This window comes from Orcinus orca, chromosome 13 (genome assembly GCF_937001465.1).
Source record: "Orcinus orca chromosome 13, mOrcOrc1.1, whole genome shotgun sequence".
Classification (NCBI taxonomy): Eukaryota; Metazoa; Chordata; class Mammalia; order Artiodactyla; family Delphinidae; genus Orcinus; species Orcinus orca.
Window position 1 is genome coordinate 25,391,535 of NC_064571.1, and position 16,992 is coordinate 25,408,526.

The window sequence follows — 16,992 nt, forward strand, 5'->3', positions numbered from 1 at the left end:
ATGGTAGGTGTATTTTTAGTTTTTTAAGGAACCTCCATACTATTCTCTATAGTGGCTGCACCAACTTACATTCTAACCAACAGTGCAAGAGGGTTCCCTTTTCTCCAAACTCTCTCCAGCATTTATTGTTTGTAGATTTTTTGATGATGGCCGTTCTGACTGGTGTGAGATGATACCTCATTGTAGTTATTTGCATTTCTCTAATAATTAGTGGTGTTGAGCATCTTGTCACGTGCCTGTTGGCCATCTGTATGTCTTCTTTGGAGAAATGTCTGTTTAGGTCTTCTGCCCATTTTTTATTGGGTGTTTGTTTTCTTGATATTGAACTGTTTGTATATTTGGGGAATTAAGCCCTTGTTGCTTGCATTGTTAGCAAACATTTTCTCCTATTCCGTAGGTTGTCTCTTCATTTTGTTTATGGTTTCCTTCACTGTGCAAAAGCTTATAAGTATGATTAGACTTTAGTGGGGTCTTCAAGGAATCAAGTCATACTCCCCCATGTATGGAACAGTCCTTGGCACATTTTCCAATGAATGCTACTTCAGATGGATAAAACAACTTATAGAGAGACATAGAGAAATTTATTGTAGCTAGGAGCAATGGATGGTGCGGAGTTAGTAAGCATATTGTTGGAGGTGGTGTCAGTTATAATAGACCTTGTAACCAAAAGGAAACACAGTTTTTAAGTCAAGGGATGGCATGACCAAATATATTTTTTAAAGCTATTTCCAACATAAGTGTCTAATCTGGAGATTAGAGACAAGAATATAAATTTGGACTATGTATGAAAGAAGACCTGTTGAGAAGCTATCCTTTATATTGAAACATAGGAAGTCTGTTGGACATTAGATTACAATACCTGGGACACCTGGGTTAAATATTTCTGGTTTTACAATGAGGAGCAGTTGAGGGGAGAAAAGTGGTTATGAGACTAGAACATAAGCAACTAACTCTTTTCCTATTGGTTCTAACCTATCCTGAACCACTCATTGGTAAGCTGACCTCCTCTTCCCCAACCTGCAACTCAAACAAATAACTTGAGAGGAGTAAAGAAACAATAATCAAGATGGAAACAGGAGAAAGTGCTTGCCCATTTCTGGTTTGGTACTAGCATTATCTTTTCCTCTCCTGTGGGCTAATTCAGAGAAGAATTCTCATTCAACCAGATAGAGTTGAAGACCCAGACCAGATAACTGATGAGGACCATGAGGCTCCTATCCCTACTGGATTTTGTCAGAGGTACTATAGGAATCAACAGCAAGTAAATGAAAATGAGTATGAGTAGAGAAGGGGCAGATCCTCTTGGAATGTAGAAGTTTGAAAAAGACTTAAAAGAGCTTTCTGAGGGCAGACTCTAACTTCCATGAAGGCAAGGACCATTATTTGTGTGTCCACAATATCCCAGTCCTAGCACAGTGCCTGACACATAGTTTGCCCTCAACAGATATTTATTGAATAAAAGAGTGACTGACTTATACTAGGGGAGTGGCAAAGATGGTAGAGTAGGAAGACTCTGAGCTCACCTTCTCCCCTGGGCACATCAAGATTACAACTATTTACAGAGCAACTATTGATGAGAAAAACTAGAAGACTAGTGGAAAAGATCTTCTACAACTAGAGATATAAAGAAGGAACCACAACAAGACGTGTAGAAGGGACGGAGATGCAGTATAGTCAAGACCCATATTCCTGAGTGGGTGACCCACAAACAGGAGGATAATTACAATAGCAGAGGTTCTCAGATCCTGCCCAAGTAGCAAGTGGTCCAAGCCCCGCATCAGGCTCACCAGCCCAGGGGTCCTGCACTGGGAAGATGAGCCCCCAAAACATTTGGCCTTGAAGGCTAGCAGGGCTTACTTTCAGGAGAACCAGAGGGCTGTGGGAAATAGAGACTCTATTCTTAAATGATGCACACAAAATCTCACGTGCTCTGGGACCCAGGGCAGAAGCAGTAATTTGAAAGTATACTGGGACTTTCCTGGTGGCACAGGGGTTAAGAATCCACCTACCAATGCAGGGGACACAGGTTCGAGCCCTGGTCTAGGAAGATCCCATGTGCCATGGAACAGCTAAGCCCGTGTACTGCAACTACTGGGCCTGCGCTCTAGAGCATGCGTGCCACAACTACTGAAGTGCTCACGCCTAGAACCCGTGCTCTGCAACAAAGAGTAGCCCCTGCTCGCTACAACTAAAGAAAGCCCACGCACAGCACTGAAGACCCAATGCAGCCAAAAATTAATTAATTATTTTAAAAAAGAAAGTATCCTGAGTCAGACCCACCTGCTGATCTTGGAGAGCCTCCCTGAGATGCTGGAGGCAACAGGAGACATAGACACTGGCAGCAGACATTTTGGGGAGCTCATTCTACCATGTGGACACTGGTGCTACCAAGTGCCATTTTGGAATCTGCCCTCCAATTTATTAGCACCAAGATCCTGCCCCACCCACCAGCCTTTTGGCACCAGTACTAGGATGTGTCAGGCCAAGCAATTAGCCAGGTGGAGACACAGCCCCACCCACCAGCCTGACTGCTGCCTTAAGACCCTTTGAGCCTGCAACCACCCCTGGACACAGTTCTGTCCACTAGAGGGCCCAGGACCAGGCCCTGAACACGAGTGTGCTGGCACTAGCCCCAGAACCCCCCAAGGCCCTGCAGCCAGAGACCCTGGGACATGGCTCTGTCTATCAGTAGGCTGGCACTAGCCCGGTGGCCAGCCTCACCCACCAGTGGGTAGGCACCAACCCCAGGACCCCTTGGCCTTGGCCCTGCCCACCAGTGGGCTGATACCAATTCCAGGACCCAAAGACCTGAACCCAGAGACCCCAGGACCTGGCTCCACTCCACCACCAGTGCAGGAACTCAGCCTCTCAGCCTGCCATATCAGGACCCAGCCCATGCACCAGTAGGCAGGCACCAGCCCCAGGACTCTGGACTCGAGCCCTGCCCATCAGCAGGCCAACACAAGCACTGGGACATCATGGGCTCTTTTGTCAGCCACTCCAGGATCCAGCCCTGCCCATGAGCAGCCCAACACCAGCTCTGGGACCCTCCCACCAACAGGGCCCTGCAATCAGAGACCCAGGAACCTGGTTCCACCAACCAGTGACCCAGCACTAGACCTGGGACACCCTGAGGCCCAGCCCCACCCACCAGCAGGCTGACACTAGATCCAGGAAACCCCCCTTCCAGCCCTGCAACCACCCACTCCAGAACCTGGCCTCACCCACCAGTGGCCGCCTATGCACAATTCAAGCCTGGCAACCAACTAGAGTGGGGGCCAGCCACACCTATCAGGATGCCCACAATAGTCTGCCCAACAGAAGGACCCATGCAGCACAAATAGGGGGCACACCAGAGCATAACTCTGGTGACCAGAGGGCAGTTGCTGCTGGGATGCATAGGAGGTCTCTACAAAAAGCCACTTCTCCAACGTTGGGAAATATAACCAACCTACCACATACACAGAAATAAAAACAGCAAACTAGGCAAAATGAGGTGACATAGGAATATGTTCCAAAGGAACACGATAAAACCCCAGAAGAAGAACTGAGTGAAGTGAAGACAGACAATCTACCCAATAAATAGTTCAAGGTAATGATCATAAAGATGTTCAAAGAACCCAGGAAAGGATTGGATGAACAGAATGAGAAGTTAAAAGTTTTAAACAAAGAGTTAGCAAATATAAAGAACAACCAAATATACATGAAGAATACAATAACTGAAATGAAAAATACACTAGAAGTAATCAACAGTAAATTCAGTGGTACAGAAGAATGGATCAGTGAGCTGGAAGACAGAGTAGAAGAAATCACTGAGGCTGAACAGAAAAAAAGAATAAAAATAAGTCAGGACAGTTTAAGAGACCTCTAAGACAACATCAAGGATAGTAACATTCACATTATAGGGGTCCCAGAAGGAGAAGAGAGAGAGAAAAGGGCAGATAACATATCCGAAGACCTAATAGTTGAAAATTTCCCTTCCTGGGAAAGGAAACAGACATCTAGGTCCAGGAAGCACAAAGACTCCCAAACAGGATCAGCTCAAAGAGGATCACACCAAGAAGCATTGTAATTAAAATGGCAAAAATTAAAGATAAACAGAGAATATTAAAAGCAGCAAGGGAGGGACTTACCTTGTGGTCCAGTCATTAAGACTTTGTCTTCCAATGCAGGGGATGTGGGTTCAATCCCTGGTTGGGGAGCTAGATCCCAAGTGCCTTGGGGCCAAAAAACCAGAACATAGAAGCAATGTTGAGACAAATTCAATAAAGACTTTTAAAATGGTCCATATCAAAAAAAATCTTAAAAAAAAAAAAGCAGCAAGGGAAAAGCACCAAGTTACATATGAGGGAACTCCCATAAGGGTATCAGCTTATGACACTGTTTGCAGATGACATGATAATATACATAGAGAATCCTAAAGATACTACCAGAAAACTACTAGAGCTAATCAATGAATTTGGTAATAGCAGGATACAAAATTAATGCACAGAAATCTCTTGCATTCCTATACACTAATGATGAAAAATCTGAAAGAAAAATTCAGGAAACACGCCCATTTACCATTGCAACAAAAAGAATAAAATACCTAGGAATAAACCTACCTAAAGAAACAAAAGACCTGTATGCAGAAAACGATAAGACACTGATGAAAGAAATTAAAGATGGTACAAACAGATGGAAAGATATACCATGTTCTTGGATTGGAAGAATCAACATTGTGAAAATGACTATACTAGCCAAAGAATCTACAGATTCAATGCAATCCCTATCAAACTACCAAGGGCATTTTTCACAGAACTAGAACAAAAAATTTCACAATTTTGGAAACACAAAAGACCCCGAATAGCCAAAGCAATCTTGAGAAAGAAAAACAGAGCTGGAGGAATCAGGCTCCCAGACTTCAGACTATACTACAAAGTTACAGTAATCAAGACAGTATGGTACTGGCACAGAAACAGAAATACAGATCAATGGTACAGGATAGAAAACCCGGAGATAAACCCACACACATATGGTTGCCTTATTTTTTTTAATTTTGTTTTTTTGTTTTTTGTGTTTTTTTGCAGTACGCAGGCCTCTCACTGTTGTGGCCTCTCCCACTGCAGAGCACAGGCTCCAGACACACAGGCTCAGTGGCCATGGCTCACGGGCCCAGCCGCTCCATGGCATGTGGGATCTTCCCAGACTGGGGCAGGAACCTGTGTCCCCTGCATTGGCAGATGGACTCTCAACCACTGCACCACCAGGGAAGCCCTGGTAACCTTATTTTTGATAAAAGAGGCAAGAATATACAATGGAGAAAAGACAGCCTCTTCAATAAGTGGTGCTGAGAAAACTGGACAGCTACATATAAAAGAATGAAATTAGAACAGTCCGTAACACCATACACAAAAATAAACTCAAAATGGATTAAAGACCTAAATGTAAGGCCAGACACTATAAAACTCTTAGAGGAAAACATAGGCAGAACACTCTATGACATAAATCACAGCAAGATCCTTTTTGACCCACCTCCTAGAGAAATGGAGATAAAAATAAACAAATGAGACCTAATGAAACTTCAAAGCTTTTGCACAGCAAAGGAAACGATAAACAAGATAAAAAGACAACCCTCAGAATGGGAGAAAATATTTGCAAATGAAGCGACTGACAGAGGATTAATCTCCAAAATTTACAAGTAGCTTATGCAGCTCAATATCAAAAAACAAACAACCCAATCCAAAAATGGACAGAAGACTTAAATAGACATTTCTCCAAAGAAGATATACAGATTGCCAACAAACACATGAAAGGATGCGCAACATCGCTAATCATTAGAGAAATGCAAATCAAAACTACAATGAGGTATCACCTCACACCAGTCAGAATGGCCATCATCAAAAAAACCTACAACAATAAATGCTGGAGAGGGTGTGGAGAAAAGGGAAACCTCGTGCACTGTTGGTGGGAATGTAAATTGATACAACCACTCTGGAGAACAGTATGGAGGTTCCTTAAAAAACTAAAAATAGCACTACCACACAACCCAGCAATCCCACTACTGGGCATATACCCTGAGAAAACCATAATTCAAAAAGAGTAATGTACCACAATGTTCATTGCAAGTCTATTTAATATAGCCAGGACACGGAAGCAACCTAAGTGTCCATTGACAGATGAATGGATAGAGAAGATGTGCCACATATATACAATGGAATATTACTCAGCCATATAAAGAAACAAAATTGAGTTATTTGTAGTGAGGTGGATGCACCTAGAGTCTGTCATACAGAGTGAAGTCAGAAATAGAAAAACAAATACCATATGCTAACACATATACATGGAATCTAAAAGGAAAAAAAATGGTTCTGAAGAACCTAGGGGCAGGACAGGAATAAAGACGCAGACATAGAGAATGGACTTGAGGACATGGGGAGGGGGGAAGGGTAAGCTGGGACAAAGTGAGAGAGTGGCATGGACATATATACACTACCAAATGTAAAATATATAGCTAGTGGGAAGCAGCCACATAGCACAGGGAGATCAGCTCGGTGCTTTGTGACCACCTAGAGGGGTGGGATAGGGAGGCTGGGAGGGAAACACGAGAGGGAGGAGATATGGGGATATATGTATATGTATTGTTGATTCACTTTGTTATACAGCAGAAACTAACACACCATTGTAAAGCAAGTATACTCCAATAAAGATGTTAAAAAAAAAACTAAAAATGTGTTAGACAATTTATATACATCTTTAATAGTAAAACATTTGGAAAAATATTTTAAATGAGTTTGTATTATATGAAGAGGGGAAATGGCAATTTTCAAATGCCTTTTCCATTTGAAAGTACTATTTCTTCATTTTCTTCTTTTTGGCCTATTGTTTAAAAATAATTTTCATATACAGAATTCTTAAATTTTGGTCTCCTAAGTGAATTCTTAAATTTTGGTCTCCTAAGTGAAAATTTTGGTCTCCTAAGTGAAAAGAAGCAAGTTGTTTGGCCTCTACCTTAATAAAATTCTTTACTGGTCAAAAAAAAGGGTGGGAGGGTATCAGCTGATTTTTCAACAGAAACTCTGCAGGCCAAACGGTAGTGGCATGATATATTTAAAGTGATGAAAGGGGAAAACCTACAACCAAGAATACTCTACCCAAAAAGGCTTTCATTTAGATTCAATGGAGAGATCAAATGTTTTACAGGCAAGCAAAAGCTGAACAGTTCAGCACCGTGAAACCAGCTTTATAAGAAATGTTAAAGGGACTTCTCTAAGAGAAAAAGAAAAGGCCACAAATAGAAACTTGAAAGTTATGAAAGGAAAAATCTCATTGATAAAGGCATATATACAGTAAAGGTAGTAAATCAATCACATATAAAGCTAGTAGGAAGGTTAAATGACAAAAATAGTAAAGTCATCTATATGCACAATAAGTAGTTAAGGGATACATGAAACAAAAAATGTAAAATATGATATCAAAAACTGTAAAACATGGAGGGGGAAGTAAAAATGCAGGGTTGTTAAAATGTGTTTGACCTTAAGAGATCAGCAACTTAAAATGAATATATATATGTGTGTGTGTGTGTGTGTGTGTGTGTATACACACACACACAGTAACCACAAACCAAAACCTTGTAATAGATGCACACCTGGAAAGAAGAAAGAAATCCAAACACAACACTAAAGATAGTTATCAAATCACAAGAGAACAAAAGAAGAAGAAAGGAACAAATAAGAACTACAAAAACAATGAACAAAATGGCAATAAATACATACTCATCAATAATTACCTTAAATGTAAATGGACTAAATGCTCCAATCAACAAACACAGTGCCTGAATGGATACAAAAACAAGACCAATATATATGCTGCCTACAGAACACTCACTTTAGATCTAAAGACACAGAGAGACTGAAAGTAAGGGGATGGGAAAATGTATTCCATGAAAATGGAAATTAAAGGAAAGCCAGGGTAGTGCTCACTTCAGCAGCACTATATACTAAAATTAGAACAATACAGAGAAGATTAGCATGGCCCCTGTGCAAGGATGACACACAAATTCATGAAGCGTTCCATATCTTTCTGGGAATTGGGGGTTGGTAGATGCAAACTGTTACATTTAGAATGGATAAACAACAAGGTTCTACTGTATAGCACAGGGAACTATATCCAATCTCCTGGGTAGACCATAATGGAAAAGAATATTTTAAAAAGAATGTATATATGTCTATAACTGCGTCACTTTGCTGTACAGCAGAGATTGGCATAACATTGTAAATCAAATATACTTAAATTAAAAAAAAGAGAAAGAAAGCCAGGGTAGCAATACTTATTTCAGACAAAACTGACTTTAAAACAGATTGTAACAAGAGACAAGAAAGACATTACATAATGATCAAGGGATCAATCCAAGAAGATATAAAAATTGTAAATATATATCCACCCAACATAGGAGCACCTAAATCCATAAAGCAAACATTAACAGACATAAAGGTAGAAATTGACAGTAACACAATAATAGTAGGGGACTTTAACACCTCAGTTACATCAATGGACAGATCATCCAGACCCTCCCAAAAAAATCAATAAGGAAACACTAGCCTTAAGTGACACATTATATCAGATGCACTTAATTGATATATAGAGAGCATTGCATCCAAAAGCAGCAAAATACACATTCTTTTCAAGTACACAGGGAATAGTCTCCAGGGTATATCACATGCCAGGACACAAAACAAGCCTCAGTAAATTTAAGAAAATTGAAATCATATCAAGCATCTTTTCTGACCACAATGCTATGAGACAAGAAAAAAAATGCAAACACATGGAAGCTAAACAATATGCTACAAAACAACCAATGGATCACTGAAGAAATTTTTTAAAAACTTGGAGACAAATGTAAATAAAAGTACAACAACACAAAATCTATGAGATGCAGCAAAAGCAGTTCCAAGAGGGAAGTTTACAGTGATACAAACCTACCTCAGGAAACAAAAAAAGCTCAAATAAACAACCTAACCTAACACCCAAAGGAGCTAGAAAAAGAAGTATAAACAAAGACCAAAGTTAATAGAAGGAAATCATAAAGATAGGGCAGAAATAAATGCAATAGAAACTAAAAAGAAAAAAGTTAGTGAAACTAAGATCTGGTTCTTTGAAAAGATAAACAAAATTGGTAAACATTTAGCCAGACTTGTCAAGAAAAAAAGAGAGAAGGCCCAAATCAATAAAATCTGAAATGAAAAAGGAGAAGATACAACTGACACCACATAAACACAAAGAATCATAAGCAATTACAACGAACAATTATACACCAATAAAATGGACAACCTAGAAGAAATGGACAAATTCCTAGAAATGTACAATCTCCCAAGAGTAAACCAGGAAGAAATAGAAAATATGAACAGGCTAATTACCAGTAATGAAATTGAATCAGTAACAAAACAACTCACCCCCAAAATAAGTCCAGGACCAAATGGCTTCACAGGAGAATTCTTAGAGAAGAGAATTTAGAGAAGAGTTAACAACTATCCTTCTCAAACTAGTCGAAAAAATTGCAGAGGAAGAAATGCTTCCAAACTCATTCTACAAATCAGGCATCACCCTGATACCAAAACTAGACAAAGATATCACCAAAAAAAGAGAAACTTACAGGCCAATATCACTGATGAACATAGATGCAAAAATCCTGAATGAAATAATAGGAAATTGAATTCAGCAATACATTAAAAGGATCATACACCATGATCAAGTGGGATTTTTTCCAGGGATGCAAGGATAACTCAATACTCACAACTTAATCAATGTGATACACCAAATTCATAAATTGAAGAATAAAAATCATATGATCACCTCAATAGATGCAGAAAAAGTTTGACAAAAGTAAACATCTATTCATGATAAAAAAAACTCTCATTGAAAAATAATAAATTAATTGATTAAGAAAATAAATAAAATAAACTGAAAAAAGAAATTATAAAAAAACTCTCATCAAAGTGCATATAAAGGGAACATATCTCAACATAATAAAGGCCATACATGATAAGCCCACAACTAACATCATTCTCAATGGTGGAAAGATGGAAGCATTTCCTCTAAGATCAGGAACAAGACAAGGATGTCTGCTTTTGCCACTTTTATTCAACATAGTATTGGAAACCCTAGCAATAGCAATCAGGCAAGAAAAGGAAATTAAAGTAATCCAAATTGGAAAGGAAGAAGTAAAACTGTCACTGTTTGCACATAACATGCTGCTATATATAGAACATCCTCAAGATGCCAACAAAAAACTACTAGAGCTCATCACTGTTGCAGTAAAGTTTCAGGATAAAGATTAATATACAGAAATCAGTTGCATGTCCATACACTAAGAACAAACTACTGTATCAGAAAGATTAAGAAAAAAATCCCATTTACCACTACATCAAAAAGAATAAAATACCTAGGAATAAATCTAACTAAGGAAGTAAAAGACCTGTACTTGGAAAACTATTAGACAGTGATGAAAGAAATTGAAGACTACACAAACAGATGGAAAGATATACCATGTTAATGGATTGGAAGAATTAATATTGTTAAAATGACCACACTACCCAAGGCAAGCTACAGATTCAATGCAATCCCTACCAATATAATTCTAAAATTTGTCTGGAATCACAAAAGACCCTGAAGAGCCAAAACAATCTTGAGAAAAAAGAGCAAAGCTGGAGATATCATGATCCCTGATTTCAAACTATACTACAAAGCTACAGTCATCAAAACAGTATTGTACTGGCAGAAAAACAATCTCATAGGTCAATGGAACAGAATAGAGAGCCCAGAAATGAAGTCACACTTATATGGGCAATTAATCTATGACAAAAAAAGCAAGACTATATGATGGGGAAAAGACAGTCTCTTCAACAAATGGTGCTGGGAAAACTGGATAGCTACATGCAAAAGAATCAAACTGGATTACTCTCTCACACCATGCACAAAAGTAATTTCAAAATAGATTAAAGACTTAAATATAAGATATGAAACCATAAAACTTCTAGAAGAAAACACAGGCAGTATGCTCTTTGACTTCAATCTCAGCAATTTTTTTGTATACGTCTCCTCAGACAAGGGAAACAAAAGCAAAAATAAACAAATGGGACTACAGCAAACTGAAAATCTTTTACAGTAAACTGACAAGCTTTTGCAGAGCAAAGAAAAGTATTAACAAAACAGAAAGGGCACCTACTAAATGGGAGATATTTGGAAATAATATATCTGATAAGAGAATAATATTCAAAATATACAAATCAATATCAAAAAAACAGTCCAGCTAAAAAATGGGCAGAGAAAAAAAAAATAGCAGAGGACCTAAATAGACATTCTTCCAAAGAAGACATACAGATGGGCAACAGGCACATGAAAAGATGCTCAAGATTATTAATATTGGGCTTCCCTAGTGGTGCAGTGGTTAAGAATCTGCCTGCCAATGCAAGAGACATGGGTTCGAGCCCTGGTCCAGGAAGATCCCACACACCACAGAGCAACTAAGCCCGTGCATCACAACTATTGAGCCTGTGCTCTAGAGCCTTCGAGCCACAGCTACAGAAGCATGCACCTAGAGCCCATGTTCCACAACTAGAGAAACCACCACAATGAGAAGCCCATGCACCACAACAAAGAGTAGGCCCCACTCACCACAACTAGAGAAAGCCCATGCACAGCAACGAAGACCCAATGCAGCCAAAAATAAATAAATAAATAAATTTATTTTTTTAAAAAGATTATTAATATCAGGGATATGCAAATCGAAATCACAACGAGATGTCACCTGACACCTATCAATATGGCTATTATCAAAAAGACAACAAATAACAAGTGTTGGCAAGGATGTGGACAAAAGAGAACATTTATACACTGTTGGTAGGAATGTAAATTGGTGCAGGCACTATGGAAAACAGTATGGAGATTCCTCAACAAAGAAAAAATAGAACTACCATACAATCCAGCAATTCCACTCCTGAGTATTTGTCTGAAGAAGATGAAAACACTAAGTAGAAAAGATATATGCATCTCTATGTTCATTGTAGCATTATTTACAATAGCCGAGATATGGCAGCAACCTAACAGCCCATCAATAGATGAATGGATAAAGAAGATGCCATATATAGATATCTATCTATATAGATAGATAGATATACACACACATATATACAATGGAATATTATTCAGCCATAAAAAGGAATGAAATCTTGCCACTTGAAACAACATGGATGCACCTAGAGGGTATTAGGCTAAGTGAAATATTGTCAGACAGAGAACTACAAACATTTTATGATTTCACTTATATGTGGAACCTAAAAAACAAAACAAATGAACAACCAACCATAATACAACAGAAACAGAGTTATAGATACAGAGAACACACAGGTGGTTGCCAGAGGTGAGGGGGGTGGGGGGCATGGAAAGAAATTGGTGAGGGAGAGTAACAGGTAGAAACTTCCAGTTGCAAAATAAATGAGTTACAAGTATGAAATGCACAGTGTGGGGAATACTCAATAACTATGTAATATCTTTCTACAGTGAGAGATGGTAACTAGATGTATTGTGGTGTTCAGTTTGAAATGTATAGAAATACCAAATCACTATGTTGTGTAACAGGAACTAACATAGTGTTGAAGGTCAATTATACTTCCAAAACACAGAAACACACTCATACAGAAGAGCTCAGATTAGTGGTTACCAGAGCTGGAGGCGGGTGGGGGTGGGAGGTGGTGGATAAAGGCAGTCAAAAGGTACAAACTTCCAGTTATAAGATAAATAAGTGCTAGGGATGTAATGTACAATATAAATAACACTGCTGTATGTTATATATTAAAGTTGTTAAGAGAGTAAATCCTAAGAGCTCTCATCACAAGAAAAAAATGTTGTTTATTTCTTTAATTTCACATCTATGTGAGATGATGGATGTTCAGTAAACTTATTGTGGTAAAACTTTCACGATGTATATAAGTCAAAGCATTATGCTGTACACCTTAAACGTATACAGTACTGTATGTCAATTATATTTCAATAAAGTTGGAAGAAAAAAACAGTGACTGACTGAATGAGTGAATGAATGACGTGGAAGAGAAAGGTTAAGCCCAGGAACATGATGGGGGTACCACTGGAATGCTTCATGGGGCAGGGGTAGCTTGACGAAATGTCAGGTTTAGCATAATATTCTCAACAGAAATCCAAAACTCTACCTTAGCACCAAGGAAGGGTTGCTCCCCTGGCACCCAGGCCTTGAAGAAGGCGGGCCTGAGGTGCAGCCTGAGGTGGACCCTGAGGCGGAGCCCGCAATGAGCCGCCCGGCCTGAGGGGGGCGCCCTCGCAGTGCAGGCGGACGTGGAGAGCCGGAAGGGCCAGGTAGCCGCGCCATTGCCTTCGCGAAGAAAAGGGTAGGAGCAGGGCTGAGGGCCGCAGGCGGGGAGGACGGCCACGGGCAGCGCCTCGCAGGAAGGACTTGGGGCGATCTCGGGCCGGCCCTCAAGAGGGTGTTGGCGGGGAGGGTGTTGGCGAGCAGACACGGGCAGCTGCCGGGGAGGCCTGACGCCCGGACGCCCAGGTCCGCCGCGTCCGAGCCCGCCCTCCGCAAGCGGTTCTGAGGATGGAGCGGCAGAGCCGAGTCTCCTACGCCGACTCTCCCGGGCCTGGGGGCTGGGTGGCCAATCCGTCAGGCAGCGTAGGCGTCGTGCTGAGGGCCCAAGACACTTTGGGGGGGGGGGGGAGCGTGAAATATATTAACTTGTGAAGACAAAAGAAAACAGTGAAACCTTAGGGCCGAAGAAAAGGGGTTTTGTTTTATGTTTTTCCTTACGTGAGGGGGGCGGAAATGAAATTGAAGGGCCCACGAAAATCTTTTTTGCTCTTCCACAGCAAGAGGCCAGCTGCCTTTGTGGAGCTGAAGGGCGCGCCAGGGGCTAGGAGGGTGGAGGATGGGAGGGGGGGTTGGCCAGGTAGGGCATGGCAGGAGGATGGAGAGTTGGGTAGGAGACACATGCAGAATTTCGGAGCCAGGGTAGGGATTTCAGATTTTGTTCCAAGTGTAATTGGAAGCCATTGAAGGGTTTTTGGTAAGGGGGTAACTTGATGGCCTTTGGTGGTTCAAGGCCGAGATTTAACCGGTTTGCAGGGGGACACCAATAAGTGGGCATTCTTGTCAAAAGTGGGGAGCATAGGATCACAAATAGGTGCTGCTTAGGACTATGCCCAGACACATCAGGTGCCTTAATTGATCATGTTTGACAATATAAGGGAGAGAGCTGCCTTTTACCCCATTTAAAGAACAATGTTGGGGCTTCCCTGGTGGCGCAGTGGTTGAGAGTCCGCCTGCCGATGCAGGGGACACAGGTTCGTGCCCCGGTCCGTGAAGATCCCACATGCCGTGGAGCGGCTGGGCCCGTGAGCCATGGCCGCTGAGCCTGCGCGTCCGGAACCTGTGCTCCGCAATGGGAGAGGCCACAACAGTGAGAGGCCCGCGTACAGGAAAAAAAGAAAAAGAAAAAAATAAACAAAGTCATGAGGGCAGATAGCTTACTTTGAGACCGAAGTTTGACTTTTTGATTAGTTCCACTCAACATCTCTTAAGCATTCTCAGCCTTACATTATAGGCAAACATCTAGATCCCTTGGCAGCTGTTAAGATGGGATAGCGTAGAGAAGCTTGAGTTAGTACCTAGTTTGACTCTTGTCTGGACTTAGTCCCCTAGACCTGTGTTCATTGTTTCAACTTTCAGTTTTATGAAAGCCAATGATTTCTCTTTTCTTCCCTATAGGTGTAGAGAATATCTAAGTGGTGGCTACAGTTCCACCCCTGGTCTGGCTGCCATGTATCATGGGCAAACTACTAGTAAAGGGCCATCTAATTCCACACAGATTTACCAGCAACCTCCAAGGCTCCTCATTATGCATATCGCTCTACCATCCTGGGCTGACCTCTGCTCCAACCTCTGTGAGGCTCTGCAGAATTTTTTCTCTCTAGCCTGCAGCTTGATGGGCCCCAGCCGCATGTCCCTCTTCAGCTTATACATTGTACAAAATCAGCACGAGTGCATCCTCCCCTTTGTGGTGAGTATATCTACTTGTTCATTTTATCCTGAAAGCAGATATGAGGTTTCTGGAGCAGAGATCACAGTTTTTATTCTTACAGTAATAACTGTGCCCATTCCCCATACCCAATACCCCACAGGCAACAGAAAGAGCCCGATGTCATCCTACACATGGGGGATTTGTACTGCAGAAGAGGAAACCCAAAATTATTAATATGGGAGTATATATAGGCCACATCTTACCCCCCACCTCCACTCCTGAGAGAGAGAGAGAAAATTTGGCATTTACAGTCCTTTGGAATATAAGCAACTGACCTCTTTCATCCCTCTTTGAAATGTAAACACGGGGAAGTAAATCTCTAAATTTCTTTGGAGGTCTCTGGCTGCTCTATCTCCCTTTAAGTTTCTAAGACTTTTCCTTTAACCCAGGTTCCAGGTTTTTTTGCTCAGAAAGCCCCAACTGTGCAGAAATATGGAAATATTTTTTCTCTATACTTCCATATAGGACTCAGGTGAAACTCCCCCTAGGGTTTCAGAAGGCAAAGGCTGGGCTAAGGGCAATGCTTTTACAAAGCTCTCTCACACATAGACAGCTATCTCTTTTCCTCCTCAAACAAATTCAGATCTTCACTTTCTGCCCTTTACAAAGTTCAGAATCTCAGGGCTGGGAAAGACTTCAGAGGTTCTAGTAAATCCTCTTCCTGAGGCAGCCATGCTGTTGGGATAGTCAGAAAAGACCTCATGGAGAGCCAGGACTTTGATTCCTACCTGGTGTGAATAAGACCTCCTCCCACATAGTGTCCATGGAAGCCATGTGGGAGCCTAGACGCCCTCCAACCCATCCAACATTAACAAGGTTTCTATCTCTCCGCCTCCCTATTGAGGTGGTGTCAGAGGAGGCCATGTGGGACGTGGCAGTGAGGCATCTTTTTATCTCCAAGGCAGGATGGTGTCAGTGAAGACCTAGTGGGAAACAAGGACTTTTAGGACATTTTTCCTAGTGGAAAGCTTAATGGTAGTGAAGCTTACCTACCCCCAGGGTGTCAGTGGGGGGGCATATGAGGCACCTGAACATCCACCCCCACCCAGAGATAACAAGGCACCCTCCCTTCTGGGATGTAATTAGAGGCCAAATAGAGTCACACCCCAACCTGACAGTAATTATGTGGAAACTTCACTTCCCCCATTGGTGCAGTGTCAAAATAGGCCTACTAAAGCAGAAGATTTAAACAAGATCCAGAGTCTTACAGCATAATACCCAAAATGTCCAGAATACAAAAAAAAAAATCACTCATGATTATCAAGAACCAGGAAAATCCCAACTTGAATCAGAAGACAACAGACACCAACACTGAGATGACACAGGTGTTAGAATTATCTGAAAACGCTTTTGAAGCAGCCATCATAAAAATATTCCAACAAGCAGTTATGAACATGCTTGCACAAATGGAAAAATATAAAGTCTCACCAAAGAAATAGAAGCATAAAGAAAAACCAAATAGAAATTTTAGGCTGAAAAATGCAATACCCATAATTTTAGAAACAAAAATCTACTATGGATGGGAAAAATGGAGAGGACAGAGGAACTTGAAAACAGAATAAAAATTACCCAATCTCAGCAACAGAGAGAAAAGAGACTTGAAAAAAAAAATTAGCAAAGCCACAGGGATCTGTGAGACTATAACGAAGAGCTAACATTTATGTCATCACAGTCCAAGAGGAAAGGGACAGGAGGGTGGAGCTGGACAAATATTTAAAGAAATAATCACTGAAAGTTTCCCAAATTTGGCAAAAGTTATAAACCTAAAGATTCAAGAGGCTGGTGGAGCCCCAAACAGAATAAACGCCAAGAAATCCATTCTAAGACACATCATAATCAAAATTCTAAAAACTAAAGACAAAGAAAGACTCTTGAGAGCGGGACACTGACACCTTACCTATAAGGG

At 41.0% G+C, this 16,992-nt stretch overlaps 1 protein-coding gene and 1 non-coding gene across 2 annotated transcripts in view; both read left to right on the forward strand.

The window, feature by feature from the left end:
• The first annotated feature begins 7,952 nt into the window (after window positions 1–7,952).
• LOC117195609 (U6 spliceosomal RNA) lies at window positions 7,953–8,061 on the forward strand. The gene has a single exon (XR_004475367.1). It is a non-coding gene; the product is annotated as a U6 spliceosomal RNA (small nuclear RNA).
• Window positions 8,062–14,769: 6,708 nt separating this feature from the next.
• Window positions 14,770–16,992, forward strand: part of M1AP (meiosis 1 associated protein) — a 58,628-nt gene continuing 56,405 nt past the window's right edge. The window contains exon 1 of the mRNA XM_012535648.3: window positions 14,770–15,065. Coding sequence (XP_012391102.3) covers window positions 14,826–15,065 — 240 coding nt within the window. The 5' untranslated portion in view covers window positions 14,770–14,825. The remainder of the gene's footprint in view (window positions 15,066–16,992) is intronic.